General features: G+C 38.3%; 1 protein-coding gene across 6 annotated transcripts in view; it reads left to right on the top strand.

Moving 5' to 3' along the window:
• MID1 (midline 1) overlaps nucleotides 1-12,377 on the top strand; it is a 319,466-nt gene that overhangs the window by 280,087 nt on the left and 27,002 nt on the right. For all 6 annotated transcript variants that reach the window (XM_074323499.1, XM_074323501.1, XM_019746335.2 and 3 more), the window contains exons 4-5: nucleotides 44-151; nucleotides 9,010-9,158. In XM_074323499.1, coding sequence (XP_074179600.1) covers nucleotides 44-151; nucleotides 9,010-9,158 — 257 coding nt within the window. The remainder of the gene's footprint in view (nucleotides 1-43; nucleotides 152-9,009; nucleotides 9,159-12,377) is intronic.

The raw sequence follows: 12,377 nt of genomic DNA, 5'->3' as shown, positions 1-12,377 counted from the left end.
AACAAAGGCCAAATGAATGCTTACCATTTTATCTATCCTGTAGGTCAATGCCTCACGTCAAGAAGCCAAATTGATGGAGGAGTGTGATCTTCTCATTGAGATCATTCAGCAAAGACGGCAAATTATTGGAACCAAGATCAAAGAAGGGAAGGTACAATTCCCAGGGCAGAAGATGTCATATTCTGTACCTGGAGAAAATATCCTACTTCCGTGCATTTCAATAGCTTAGGAAATATTGAGTATCCCCATTTTCTATATTTTCTATAATCTCCTACTCAGTTTTAAAAATGTAGTTCAAAGCCCCTTGGTTGGCCATTTTTTCCTCCACCCTTTTCTTTGTATTGTCATGGTCTCCTATGCACATCTGTAACGCAAGGGCTGCTTCATTACCCAGCTCCAGGAGGCAGCATGGAGCTTTGGTCTGTCATAGCCTTGTTTTCCATGTCTCTTCTCTATGAGAAGGTGGGTTCCAGAGAGGAAGAGTTCATTGCACATTTATTGCTATACCCTAGCAATGGATACAGTATTATTTGTTTTTCTTTAAATTAAAGTTTATTGGGGCAACAATTGTCAGTAAAGTTACCTAGATTTCAGGTGTACAATTCTGTATTACATCATCTATAAATCCCATTGTGTGTTTACCACCCAGAGTCAGTTCTCCTTCCATCACCATATATTTGATCCCCTTTACCCTCATCTACGACCCACCTCCCCCCTTACCCTCTGGTAACCACTAAACTATTGTCTGTGTCTATGAGTTTTTGTTCTTTCAGTTGTTTATCTTGTTCTTTTGTTGTTTTTGGTTTATATACCACATATCAGTGAAATCATATGGTTCTCTGCTTTTTCTGTCTGACTTATTTCACTTAGCATAATAATCTCAAGATCCATCCATGTTGTCACAAATGTTCCTATATCATCTTTTTCTACCGCCGAATAGTATTCCATTTTGTATATATACCACATCTTCTTTATCTATTCATCTATCGAAGGACATTTTGGTTGTTTCCATGTCTTGGCCACCGTAAATAAAGCTGCAGTGAACATTGGAGCACATAATATCTTTACAGATAAATGTTTTCAGATTTTTGGGGTAGATACCCAGGAGAGAGATTGCTGGGTCGTATGGTAATTCTATTTGTAATTTTTTGAAAACACAGTATTAAATATTTACATGAATCAGACTTTATATATAGAAATTATGAAGTGATTTCCCATGCCCATGAGGGAATTTAGACATGTATAATTTCATGGTGGCAGAACTCCTAGTTTCATTCTATCATATACCCCTTTGTGGATATATTAATAGTACTTCTTTTCTAATGTTTGTACATTTAAATTTCCTGTGGTTTTACAGTAAACTATATTGAAAAAGCAATTCACAAATTTGTATTATATATTCTTTATGGCCACTTTCTTATTCAAAATTCATTCAGAAACTTTTGATCACTTTAGAATCCACCACTTTGTTCTATTTTTAAATTAGTCCCATTTATATTGAAATATTTATGATCCATTTTATTTTACCTATTTCTTTGCCCTCAAAGCATGAGTTTGTAAATATTTTATAAATAGAAACATTCGTTCAAGATGCAACAAGTTCATGAATTTCTTTTCTTACCAATCATAACTGTACTTTAATAAAATATGTATAATTAAATCAAATTATCAAATATTAAGTAGTACAGAGATTACAATAGCTAATGTATGTGCTCTTCTGTTTTCTATAAAATTTTGAAGGTATTTCTAATGTACAATGTTTAAATTACTTTGTCTATGTAGATTGAAAAGTATTTATACATGTACATTGTGATAGTAATCAAAAAAGTTCAAATCAAATCAAATAGTTGTTGAAGCTGTTACAGCAAATTAACAAATTAATATGAATTATTCCCTGGCCAAGGACTGACTCCGAGAAGCTCTGTTTCCCCACATACAAATTGTACAACTTAGAAGAGCACTGAGTGTCAGCCTAGAGTCCTTCCAGGATATCATTCCTCTTCCAGCATCATGCACCACATGTGTTCATTTCTTAATACCTGGCATCTTCCAGGTTCTCGGACACATGACTGCCTGAAATACACCTGCAATTCATTATTAATATGCATATGGAAGGTAATTTGTTGCTTTTACAAGGTCATGTGCAGCTATCAGCTTTCAATACTCATATTAGTTTCTTATTACTGCTGTGACAGATTACCATAAACTTGGTGGCTTGAAACAACACAGATATATTATCTGACCTTCTAGAGGTCAGAAGTCCAAAATTAGTCTCACTGGGCTAAAGCCAAGATTTTGGCAGTACTGTTTCTTTCTGGAGGCTTTAGGCCATTATCTCCATGTCTTGCCTCTTCCGGCTTTTAGGCACCACCCACATTCCTTGGCTCATGTTTTCTTCCTCACATCACTCTGACCTTTATATCCATCCTTAAATCTCTTTCTCTGACAGACTCTCCTGGTTGTCTAATAAGGACCCTTATAAGTACATTGGGATCACCCAGATAATCCAGGATAATCTTTCCATCTCAAGATCCTTAACTTAATAACATCTGTAAAGTCCCTTTTGTCATGTAAGGTTATATATATATATATGGTGTTTTGGTTCTTCTTGTTTGTTTTTATTAAATGTATTAACATTGGTTAATAACATATGAATTTCAGATGTACAACTTTATAATACAACATCTGTCTACTTTATTGTGTGCTCACCACCCAAAGCCCAGTCTCCTTCCATCATCTTATATTTGACCCCTTTTACTCTCTTCATCCTTCCCTCCACCCCCTTTCCCGCTGGTAACCACAATTCTGTTGTCTGTGTCTATGAGGTTTTTGTTTGTTTGTTTTGTTTTTTCATTTGTTCCTCTTTTTTTTCCCATTAGTTTCAGGTGCACAAGACAAAGTAATACTTAGACGTTTATCATTTATATCCCTCACACTGTGTGAACCCCCTCCCCCCATCCACTATCCCTCTGAGATCGCACACAGCCATTACATTTCCACTGCCTCTATTCCTAATGCTGTACTCCGCTTCTTGTATGTATATACGTACATATATATACATATATATACATATATATACATATATATATAAAATTATAGTTGACATTCATTATTGTTCAGCTTCAGGTGCACAGTGCAGTGATCAGGCATCTACATCATCCCTGAGGTGGTCTCCCAAATGGGACAAGTGTCCATCGGATACCCTACAAAATCTTTACAACATTATTGATTACATTCCCCAAATTAATTTTCAGAACCCCGTGGCCATCTTGTGGTTACCGACTGTTTTCTAATCCCCTCACCTTCCCCCTTATCCCCACCCCCCCTCCCATCTAGCAACCCTCAGTTTTTCCTCTGTGTCTCCAAAACTGTTTCTGATTAGTTCATTCACTTATTCTTTTCTTTAGATTCCACATATAAGTGAGATCATATGGTATTTATCTTTCTCTATCTGACTTATTTCACTTAACATAATGTTCTCTAGGTCCATCCATATCATTGCAAATGGTAAGATTTCTTTCTTCTTTATGGCTGTGTAATACTCCATTGTATCAATGTACCACAGTTTCTTAATCCAGTCATCTACCGATGGGCATTTCGGTTGTTTCCATGTCTTGGCTATTGTGTATATCATTTGTTCCTTTTTGTTTTATATCCCAGACATGAATGAAATCATATGGTTCTTGTCCTTTACTGTCTGACTTATTTCACTTAGCATAACACTTTCAAGATCCATCCATGTTGTTGAAAATGGCAATACTTCATCTTTTCATGGCTGAGTAATATTCCATTGTATGTATATACCACATCTTCTGTATCCAGTCATCTGTCAAAGAACACTTAAGTTGTTTCCATGTCTTGGCCACTGAATAATGCTGCAATGAATATAGGGGTACATATATCTTTATAAATAAGTGTTTCCAAATTTGAGGGGAAGATACCCTGTTTCCCCAAAAATAAGACCTCTGGACAATCAGCTCTAATGCATCTTTTGGAGCAAAAATCAATATAAGATCCGGTATTTATTACATTATGTTATTTTATATTATTTATATTATGTTATATTAGATTCAATTCGATTCGATTAGATAAGACCCAGTCTTATATTATAATAAAATAAGACTGGGTCTTATGTTAATTTTTGCTCCAAAAGACTCATTAGAGTTGATTGTCCAGCTAGGTCTTATTTTGGGGGAAACACGGTACCCAGAAGAGGGATTGCTGGGTCATATGGTAGCTCTATTCTTAATTTTTTAAGGAACCTCCATACTGTTTTCCATAATATCTGTATCAATTTACAATCCCACCAGCAGTGTATGAGGGTTCCTTTTTCTCCACAACCTCTCCAACACTTGATATAGCCATTCTAACAGGTGTGAGGTGGTATCTCATTGTGGTTTTCATTAGCATTTCCCTTATAGCTAGTGAAGTTGAGCATCTTTTCATTGGGTCTGTTGACCATCTGTACGTTTTCCTTGGAAAAGTGTCTGTTCAGGTCCTCTGCCCATTTTTCAGTCAGATCGATGTTTGTTGAGTTGTATGAGTGCTGTATATATTTTGGATAGTAGCCCCTTATCTTATGTGTCATTTGCAAATATCTTCCCCCATTCACTTGGTTGTCTTTTTGTTTTGTTAATGGTTCTTTTGATTTGCAGAAGCCTTTTATTTTGATGTAGTTCCATTCAACCCTGAATTCAAGAGGGTGTTTTCCTCTGGAGAGGGACATGAATGAAATTAGGAAGGGGGACACACAAGGGCTTCAGTGCTATCAATAACATCTTATTTCGTTTTGAAAACTCTGATGCTAGTATTGTGAAAATATTGAGATTTGGTAAAGCTGGTACTATGTAGAGGTACAATATTACTTTTAATACTGCCTGTTTGAAATGTATCACTTTTTGAAAGATGCACGTTTGCTCAGGGACATTCTCTCCGAAGGCAATATTGGAAAGCCAACGTTACTTGGAAAAATTGAGGGCCCACTTCAGCTTTTTCTTGAGTTACTGCTTTGGCACATGACCTAGGATTAGTTGATCCCAGACCCCAGAATTCACCGAGGCTGAGTCCCTGGGCAGGACATGTGGTGGCAGAGATGCATTTTGAAAAAAAGAAGAGCATGGGTACCCACACCCTGAATCTGAGATGCTGGGCAGGGAGGGCAAGTATGGGCTTGGAGCCTAATGGGGATGGCCAGGGTGGTGGCTGGACAGTCTGAGGACACTGAATTCAGAGAAGCGACAGTGGGGCCTTTGGACCAGCACTTGGAAGTAGGGAGCTGGAGGAAGGACTGGTGTACTCGTGGAGACCACAAAGGTGAATTTCATCCACTTCACAAAATTTCATCTACTTTGTCTCCTTCCATCTCTGGTGCCAATCGCAAGGCCATTAGACCCAGTGGGAACAAGCTCACCTCAAATCCTCTCACTGGGGAGGTTGCCTTACAGGCGATGCTATTACACATGAATACATACTGGTCATTCCTGCTCTCAGAACATTGTGCATTCTTTGAAATAAATAGCTGAACAGCCTTTATACTTAGGTGAACTGCAGAGTCTCCCTGGGAAAGAATTGTCTTATTTCTTCAGTAGTAGGGGATACATTTCATGTCAACACAAGAGAAACTGATGGCAAACTCCAGATTAAACAAATTTGTGCATTTTCTGTTCAGACAGATCTAGGGTAGAAGGGCCGCAGCTAATGAGAAAAAGCGTCTTTCTCTTCACTGCTTTTATGTACTCTAAATCTCCAAAATACACGGTAGTTAACTTGGACTAAATGTGCAGGCTTTTCTATACCCTTATAGAAATGCTGAGTTTAGGCCTCATTGTCCATTCAGATACTTCCGTTAATTGAGGATCAATTGTTTGGACACAGCAATTTTGAAGTGAGAATCCCACATCTATATCCAAGCATTTAAAATGCATTTAAAGAAAAATAAAGGGCTACTTTGAAAAGCATATGTCAACAGCAAATAAAATGATATAAATAGGCCTATGTCCTCACTAAAAGGAGATTTCAACAGACAGAATATTTTCATGATGAGTATGGAGTGAATTCCAAAAATTACAATGTGGCAATCACAGTCCCCAAACAAAGGACAAAAGAATAGTGCCGACTCGGAAAAATGTCCCATGCAGCAGTAGCACCATATATATGAGTATAGAAACTCTTCTTATGTTTTGGTATCTACTTATTTGTTTTTTAAAAATTATATTTTATTCATCTCATCAGATTTTAAAAATAATACATTAAAAAGTGTTTTCTAATGAAGAAATTAGTATTTTGCTAAATGCTCAGTGTCTGATTCTGAAGTGTTGTACCACGTAGGTTGGTGTTTCACAGAGTTTGGTTCAAATCAGGGCCATCTGATCAGAATCTTTTAAGTCAGGAAACTTCTGTGAAGGGCTGGGCCAGATAGTAAATATTTTAGGCTTTGCCATATGGTCTCTGTTGCAACAGCTCACTTCTGCCCAAGGTTGTAGTGTGAAAACAGCCACAGATGATTCATAAACGAATGTGGCTAATGTGCCAATAAAACTTTATTTACACAAACAGGTTGTGTGCTGGATATGGCCCACAGGCCATAGTTTGTGAACACCTAACTTAGAGCAGTGTTTTTCATTTTCTTTTTTAATTGAAATCCACAGTAAGCAATACATATGACAGCAAATTCAGCACACACACACACACACACACACACACACACACACACACGAAAGAAATCTTACAAAACATAACTTGCCCTTTGTACTAGAAATGCACTCTACTAATCTCTTTTCTCCTCTCCTCTCCTCTCCCGTTTTGTTCTACAAATGTTAGTCCTGAACCATACTAATGATTCATCACCTACAGATCAAAAACCGTTCATTGCTTATTAAAACGCTGATCCCTGCTGCTCTACCAGTTACAGCTCCTTACCTAGGATATTGCAGAGTGACTCCAAACGACTAGTTTCTCTTTTAAAAAGATCCCCAGCTGATTGTTGTGCACGCCAGGTTTAAAAGCTCCTCTGATGTAGCGAATGGAACTGTACACTGAACTAGAATTAAATTTATGCCAACAATTATTTTCTGTAAAACATTCCCACATTTTCAAAGGAGGCTCTCAGGCTCTCATTTTGGCTTGCTTCAATTTATGTGTGATTTAGGGCTTTTTTTCTTTTCTTTTCCTCTTATGTCATTTTTAATTTCCAGTATCGTGATAGAAGAAAAGCAAGAAGAAAATGGAGTTCAAGCATTGCGACATTTGTTATCAGTGCGGTCACTAGTGGGCATACTGAAAGGATAAGTGATTGACATGAAGTTATTCTAACGGAATATTTTGACCGTGTTTTTCTCTTGTTAGAATTGTATTAAACGTCTTCAATTCTGCCATGTAATTTAAAGCATTCTTTATGTGGTGTGATTCTTATTCCATTCACTTGGTTTGTTCTAGGGATTCTAAGTTATTTTCCCTTCCTCTGACAAATTCTTATGAATGTGTTTGAATATCTTGAATTGGACTCTACCTTTCTTAGCTTTACCTCTGAATGTAATGATGTTAGACGCTAAGTTCTGTTTGGTGTAAAATAGGTGTTATTTTATTCAACTAATGAACAGTTACTCTGCGGCTGATGGTCACTGGAATTACAATGAGTTAAGTCTTTTAACAGGCTTAAGATCACATACTGCTTGCCCCAAAGTTTGACACTTCCTTCTCTAACTTTCCTTTCAAGAATTTTTCTCACTCTTGGCTGAAATCTTGTGGCTGCTGCCTGTCGATTCAGCATTCATTTCCTTTGTTTGCTATAGTACGACATAGCTGGAATTGGATGTTCCTTAGAGGCCTCAAGCTCTGACATCTCCTTCCTTCCTTTTCTTCGATTAGAGTTGCATGGGGATGATAATGATGACCTGGAGAAAGAAGGAATTTCTTGGAGTTAGCAGGAATTCTGGAGGGAGCCTGAGCCAGCCTTGTCTGTAAGACAGATTAACTGGCCTCCTCCCTACCCTTTCACCCACGGCTGTTTTCCATTCCAGAATGATCAGAAAGCTGGCCAAGACCTGTCCCAGGCTGTGTGGATGGGGGCACTAGGCGTACGGCAATTCCAATTAGCAGTCTAATTTTATCTTGGCTTCTGGCCAGAGGGCTTCATCTCACAGCACATTTCAAACACCAGAGCAAACGGTCAAGTGGGTTACCATGGACTTATCTTGGCCTGCCCTAGAGGTTATGGTCGATTACATTTGAGGGTCGTTTGCGAGCAAGACAGAATCAGGAATTGGAATGGAGGTTGGAACCAAACATGTGTTTTTATCCCGACTGGGAAATGCTTATCAAAATAGTTCTTAGTTATCAAGTAAGCACAAAGTGCCTGGAAATGACGTTCCCAGTGAGGGGAAATGGCCCAGCTGTGCTTTTTTTGGCTTTCTCTCATCTGCTCAACAGGAAAAATATTAATCAATGGAAAAAATGCTCCCTGTCTGTTAATTTAACACGTGAGTTTTAGATAGTGTGGGAAATAGTAATACCTAATGTTTTTATATCACAATTTTATTATACGGATTGCAAAGAACTCTTTAGAAAATGGGTTTTACTTAAGCCACACATTTGTGCCTGTAGAGATGTTTTATTTTCTTGATGGCACAGCTGAAAAACTGAGATAAAGTTCCAGGGTTCCCTACAGACTTACAGTAATTGTGTGTAATAGTCAAGGGAAGAGGTCTGATGACCCTCTGTAACTTACCACTAGGCAACACCTTTTTCCCCCATCAGCAGGGAAGCAATTCGCAATTTAGTGTTTCCTCATAAAACAAATTAGCAACACTTCTCCAAGGAGACAAAAAATACCTAAGACAAGAGTCTCATAACTGGGATTTCCATATTTTGATATCTCTCTATGCCTACTTTTTGAACTTTTATTGAAGGATGACTAACGTGCAACAAAATGCACACATCAGAAAGGTCCAGCCTGATGCATTTTCACTAAGCGAGCCCACCTGTGTAACCATCTCCATGCTTTTGTTCAAGGTGATGAGGCTTCGCAAGCTGGCTCAGCAGATTGCAAACTGCAAACAATGCATTGAGCGGTCGGCATCACTCATCTCCCAAGCAGAACACTCTCTGAAGGAGAATGACCATGCGCGGTTTCTACAGACTGCTAAGAATATCACCGAGAGGTGAGTGCAGAGGCTGCTGGGAAGTTCTCATCTGCTGGGCTCCTGTGTCTGGGGTGTGATTGGTTGGCCTTGCCCTTGCCTTGCTTTTGTTTTCATTTTCAAGGCTGAGTACCAGAGAGAATAGATGCTTTGACTTGCTTTGTTCCAGCCGAAGATGCTTCCCTTTGACATGTCAGAGCCTTTTCAGTAGCAGCCTGGAGTTCAAGGCCTTTGAAACAAGAGTCCTCCAGTTAGGAAGAATAAAATCAGCCTACTTTTAGGGGAGAAAAGCTTATGATGACACAAAAACAGCATGTATTGTGACTCTCAGACCTGATCTTATCATACACTTGATAGCAAAGAATCAAAAAGAAGGCACAAACATAAAAGGAAATCTTTTCTTCTATCTCAGGCTCATCTACTAAAGAAAAATGGTCCAGGTGTTGTTCTCTTTCAGACCTGTTTTTATTTCGTTGAGAAGCTTCACCTTTCCTGGAAAGGTCAAGGCCAACTAACGTGGGAGAGAAAGGACCAAACTGTCAATCTCCTACCTCCTTCTTTTAAAATATCCTTTATTCCAGGATAGGGAACAGAAAAATGACGTTATTTGAATGGTCAGCTCAGCAGTAAAACTGGCAGGCTGAGTGTTCCTTTAGTACCCATACTTGATTGGCATACAAATTACTGGTCTTCACTGATACAAACACCTATAGCAATTCAAGTGGAGCCAAAGATAAGCACCTAACACCACCTAAATGACATCTCCAGTCAGTGCCAATGGCCTTGACTTTTTATTCTTCAGCGTCAGCTGCCCCTTATCCAAAGCAATAATAGAAGCCTATCACTAGAAGTACCCAGACAGCTCATTCATGCTGGTCTTTCTCCTAGAAACTTTTTCTGGAAAGGACCAAAGAGTAAATATTTTCAACTTTGCCAATTGTAAGGTCTTGGTCACAACTACTCAACTCTGCCATTGTAGCTCTACAACAGCCTATACAGATAATACAGAAACACATGAACATGGTTGTGTTCCAGAAAAACCCTTTGCAAAAACAGGCAGCAGGCCAGATTTGGCCCGCGGGCCATACTTTGCCAACCCCTGGCCTAAGAAAAAAAAGTACCATCTTAGGACTTGAATTTCGTCAAGGAAGGGAAAGAAAACTAACATTTGTTAAGTGCTTGCTTGTATTGGACACTGCTAATTTTCAAAATATCACATAGAGGTGGGCATTGATATTTTCATTTTCACTATTCTTTGAATGAGAGGAGTACAGGTAACCCCCGTATAACATGGCTGTTAGGTTCCTTAAAAATGCCGTGTTATGCGAATCCATGTTAAACGAAACAAAGAACTAGTACAAAAAGGGTTAGGTTCCAAAAATTTTTTAAATGTACTATTATATTTTTACAATCAAGAGAAATATCTTTATTAAAGCAATTTTCACCAAAAGTATAACATTATTACGTATTAAATAATGTTTTCTTCGTCATCACTACTAAACACCATTAACCGAGGGTGTTTTCTTTTTGACAAGGTATCTTCATCCTCTGAACTTAATACTCCATGAACAAAATGGATTTAAAATTCTAATACATTTTAAAATTCTGCAGTCAAATCTGATACGACATCCATGCTCGAATGAAAAATGTCAAATGAGATATCTTTCGCTCTTAAAAGCTCTTATTATGCTCTGTGTTGTTTGGGGATTTCTCTAATTCTCCAACCGTGTTAGAGTGAAGTCGTGTTCTAGGATGCCGTGTTGTACAAGGATTTCCCCAGCTCTCGAACCATGTTAGAGTGAAACTGTGTTATAGAAGTGCCATGTTATATGGGGGTTACCTGTATACAGTATTTTTACAACTCTGGTCTAGTATCCAACCAGCTTCATTGTGTTAGTTCTTATATTTGAAAAAATTTCCTTCTGTGACTGGTTAGATACTTATCTCTTCCAAAGCACATAGATAAGAGCTGGTTACCATCCCTTTTATATCCTTAAAACGATTTCCCACTGCTCTAAGAGAAGCCATTTTCTTTCCTCATGACTCTTAGTTTCCAAGTATTTAATTTTCTTCGCTGCTCTCATCTGGACTGTATCCTATTGCTTTATATTCATCTGAAAGTTAAAAAGTACAGACAGCACTAATACCCCAGTATACCCAGGACATTCTACTAGACAACATTTACACTTACGTCATGTTTTCCAACTGGGATCCAAGAGTACTTTCCTCCAGCTATAAATCATGAGATGTCCAGATGAAGTGGCTACTATGAGCTGCCTTTTTCATCAATCCCTAAAAATTCGATCAAGTATAACATGAAAAAATTCTCACCTAGCAAGGGGAGAGAATGTGGCCCCATAACAGTTAAGATAGAACATTCTGCAAGAAGACCTACATTTGAAGTATAACACAAGCACATGAACGCCCACATGTGCTCTCCCTCAGATACAGCAGATCATATCTGGTCCCATTCACCCCTGCCTATAACAAGCCCATCTCATCAAGAATGGAAACATGACCGATTTGTCTTTCTAAAAATGAATTGTATAATATACTATGTTCTCAAGCCTCACTAAATTATAGTTCTCGGTGTGATGGTGTGCACATTTTTATAAAATTACATTAAATAAGCAAAACTAGTCACCAAATCCAGGCATAAGAAAGTTGGCCTACTGCTTATGAGAAGTCTAAACTGCCATCGAGTGTGAATACATAATGCCTATAAAAATTTGCTAGAAGTCCCTCTGTTTCTGCATCCCTTCTCTCTCCGTCTCTATATGTCAGTCCTCTTGGTTGATTCCTGAGCCTTTCTCTTTTTCCAGTAACTGGAATGCAGAAAATGGCACTGAGCTTGGACTAGGAATTGGGAAACCTGGGTCCAAATCCCAGAGCTGCCACTTTTTAACTATGATTCTTTGGATTTATTTGTGAATTATTTTCTAGTTAGAAAATGCGGCTCATGATAGCTACCTCTATCAGTAGTTGTGGTAACACTGCTGATGAATCCTAAGAATGGGCCTTAAGTATCACAGATATTCCATAATGTTTGTTGGCTTTGTGTTTTCACATTTCAGTATATCAGCTTGACCCCTCCTTGTATGTCTTTATTCCAGTGGTGGTCTCCATCTACCTGCCTCTATTCTTCAACACTTAACATTCTTCTCTAGGACGTGACCTCATGGTTCTCTGCTTCCTGTTGTGTCTGCCTTGAGCTTTGGCACCTGTACACTTGTAAACCAT

Source organism: Rhinolophus sinicus, chromosome X, assembly GCF_036562045.2.
Source record: "Rhinolophus sinicus isolate RSC01 chromosome X, ASM3656204v1, whole genome shotgun sequence".
In the NCBI taxonomy this organism is placed as follows: Eukaryota; Metazoa; Chordata; class Mammalia; order Chiroptera; family Rhinolophidae; genus Rhinolophus; species Rhinolophus sinicus.
This window is presented reverse-complemented; position numbering and strand designations above follow the sequence as displayed.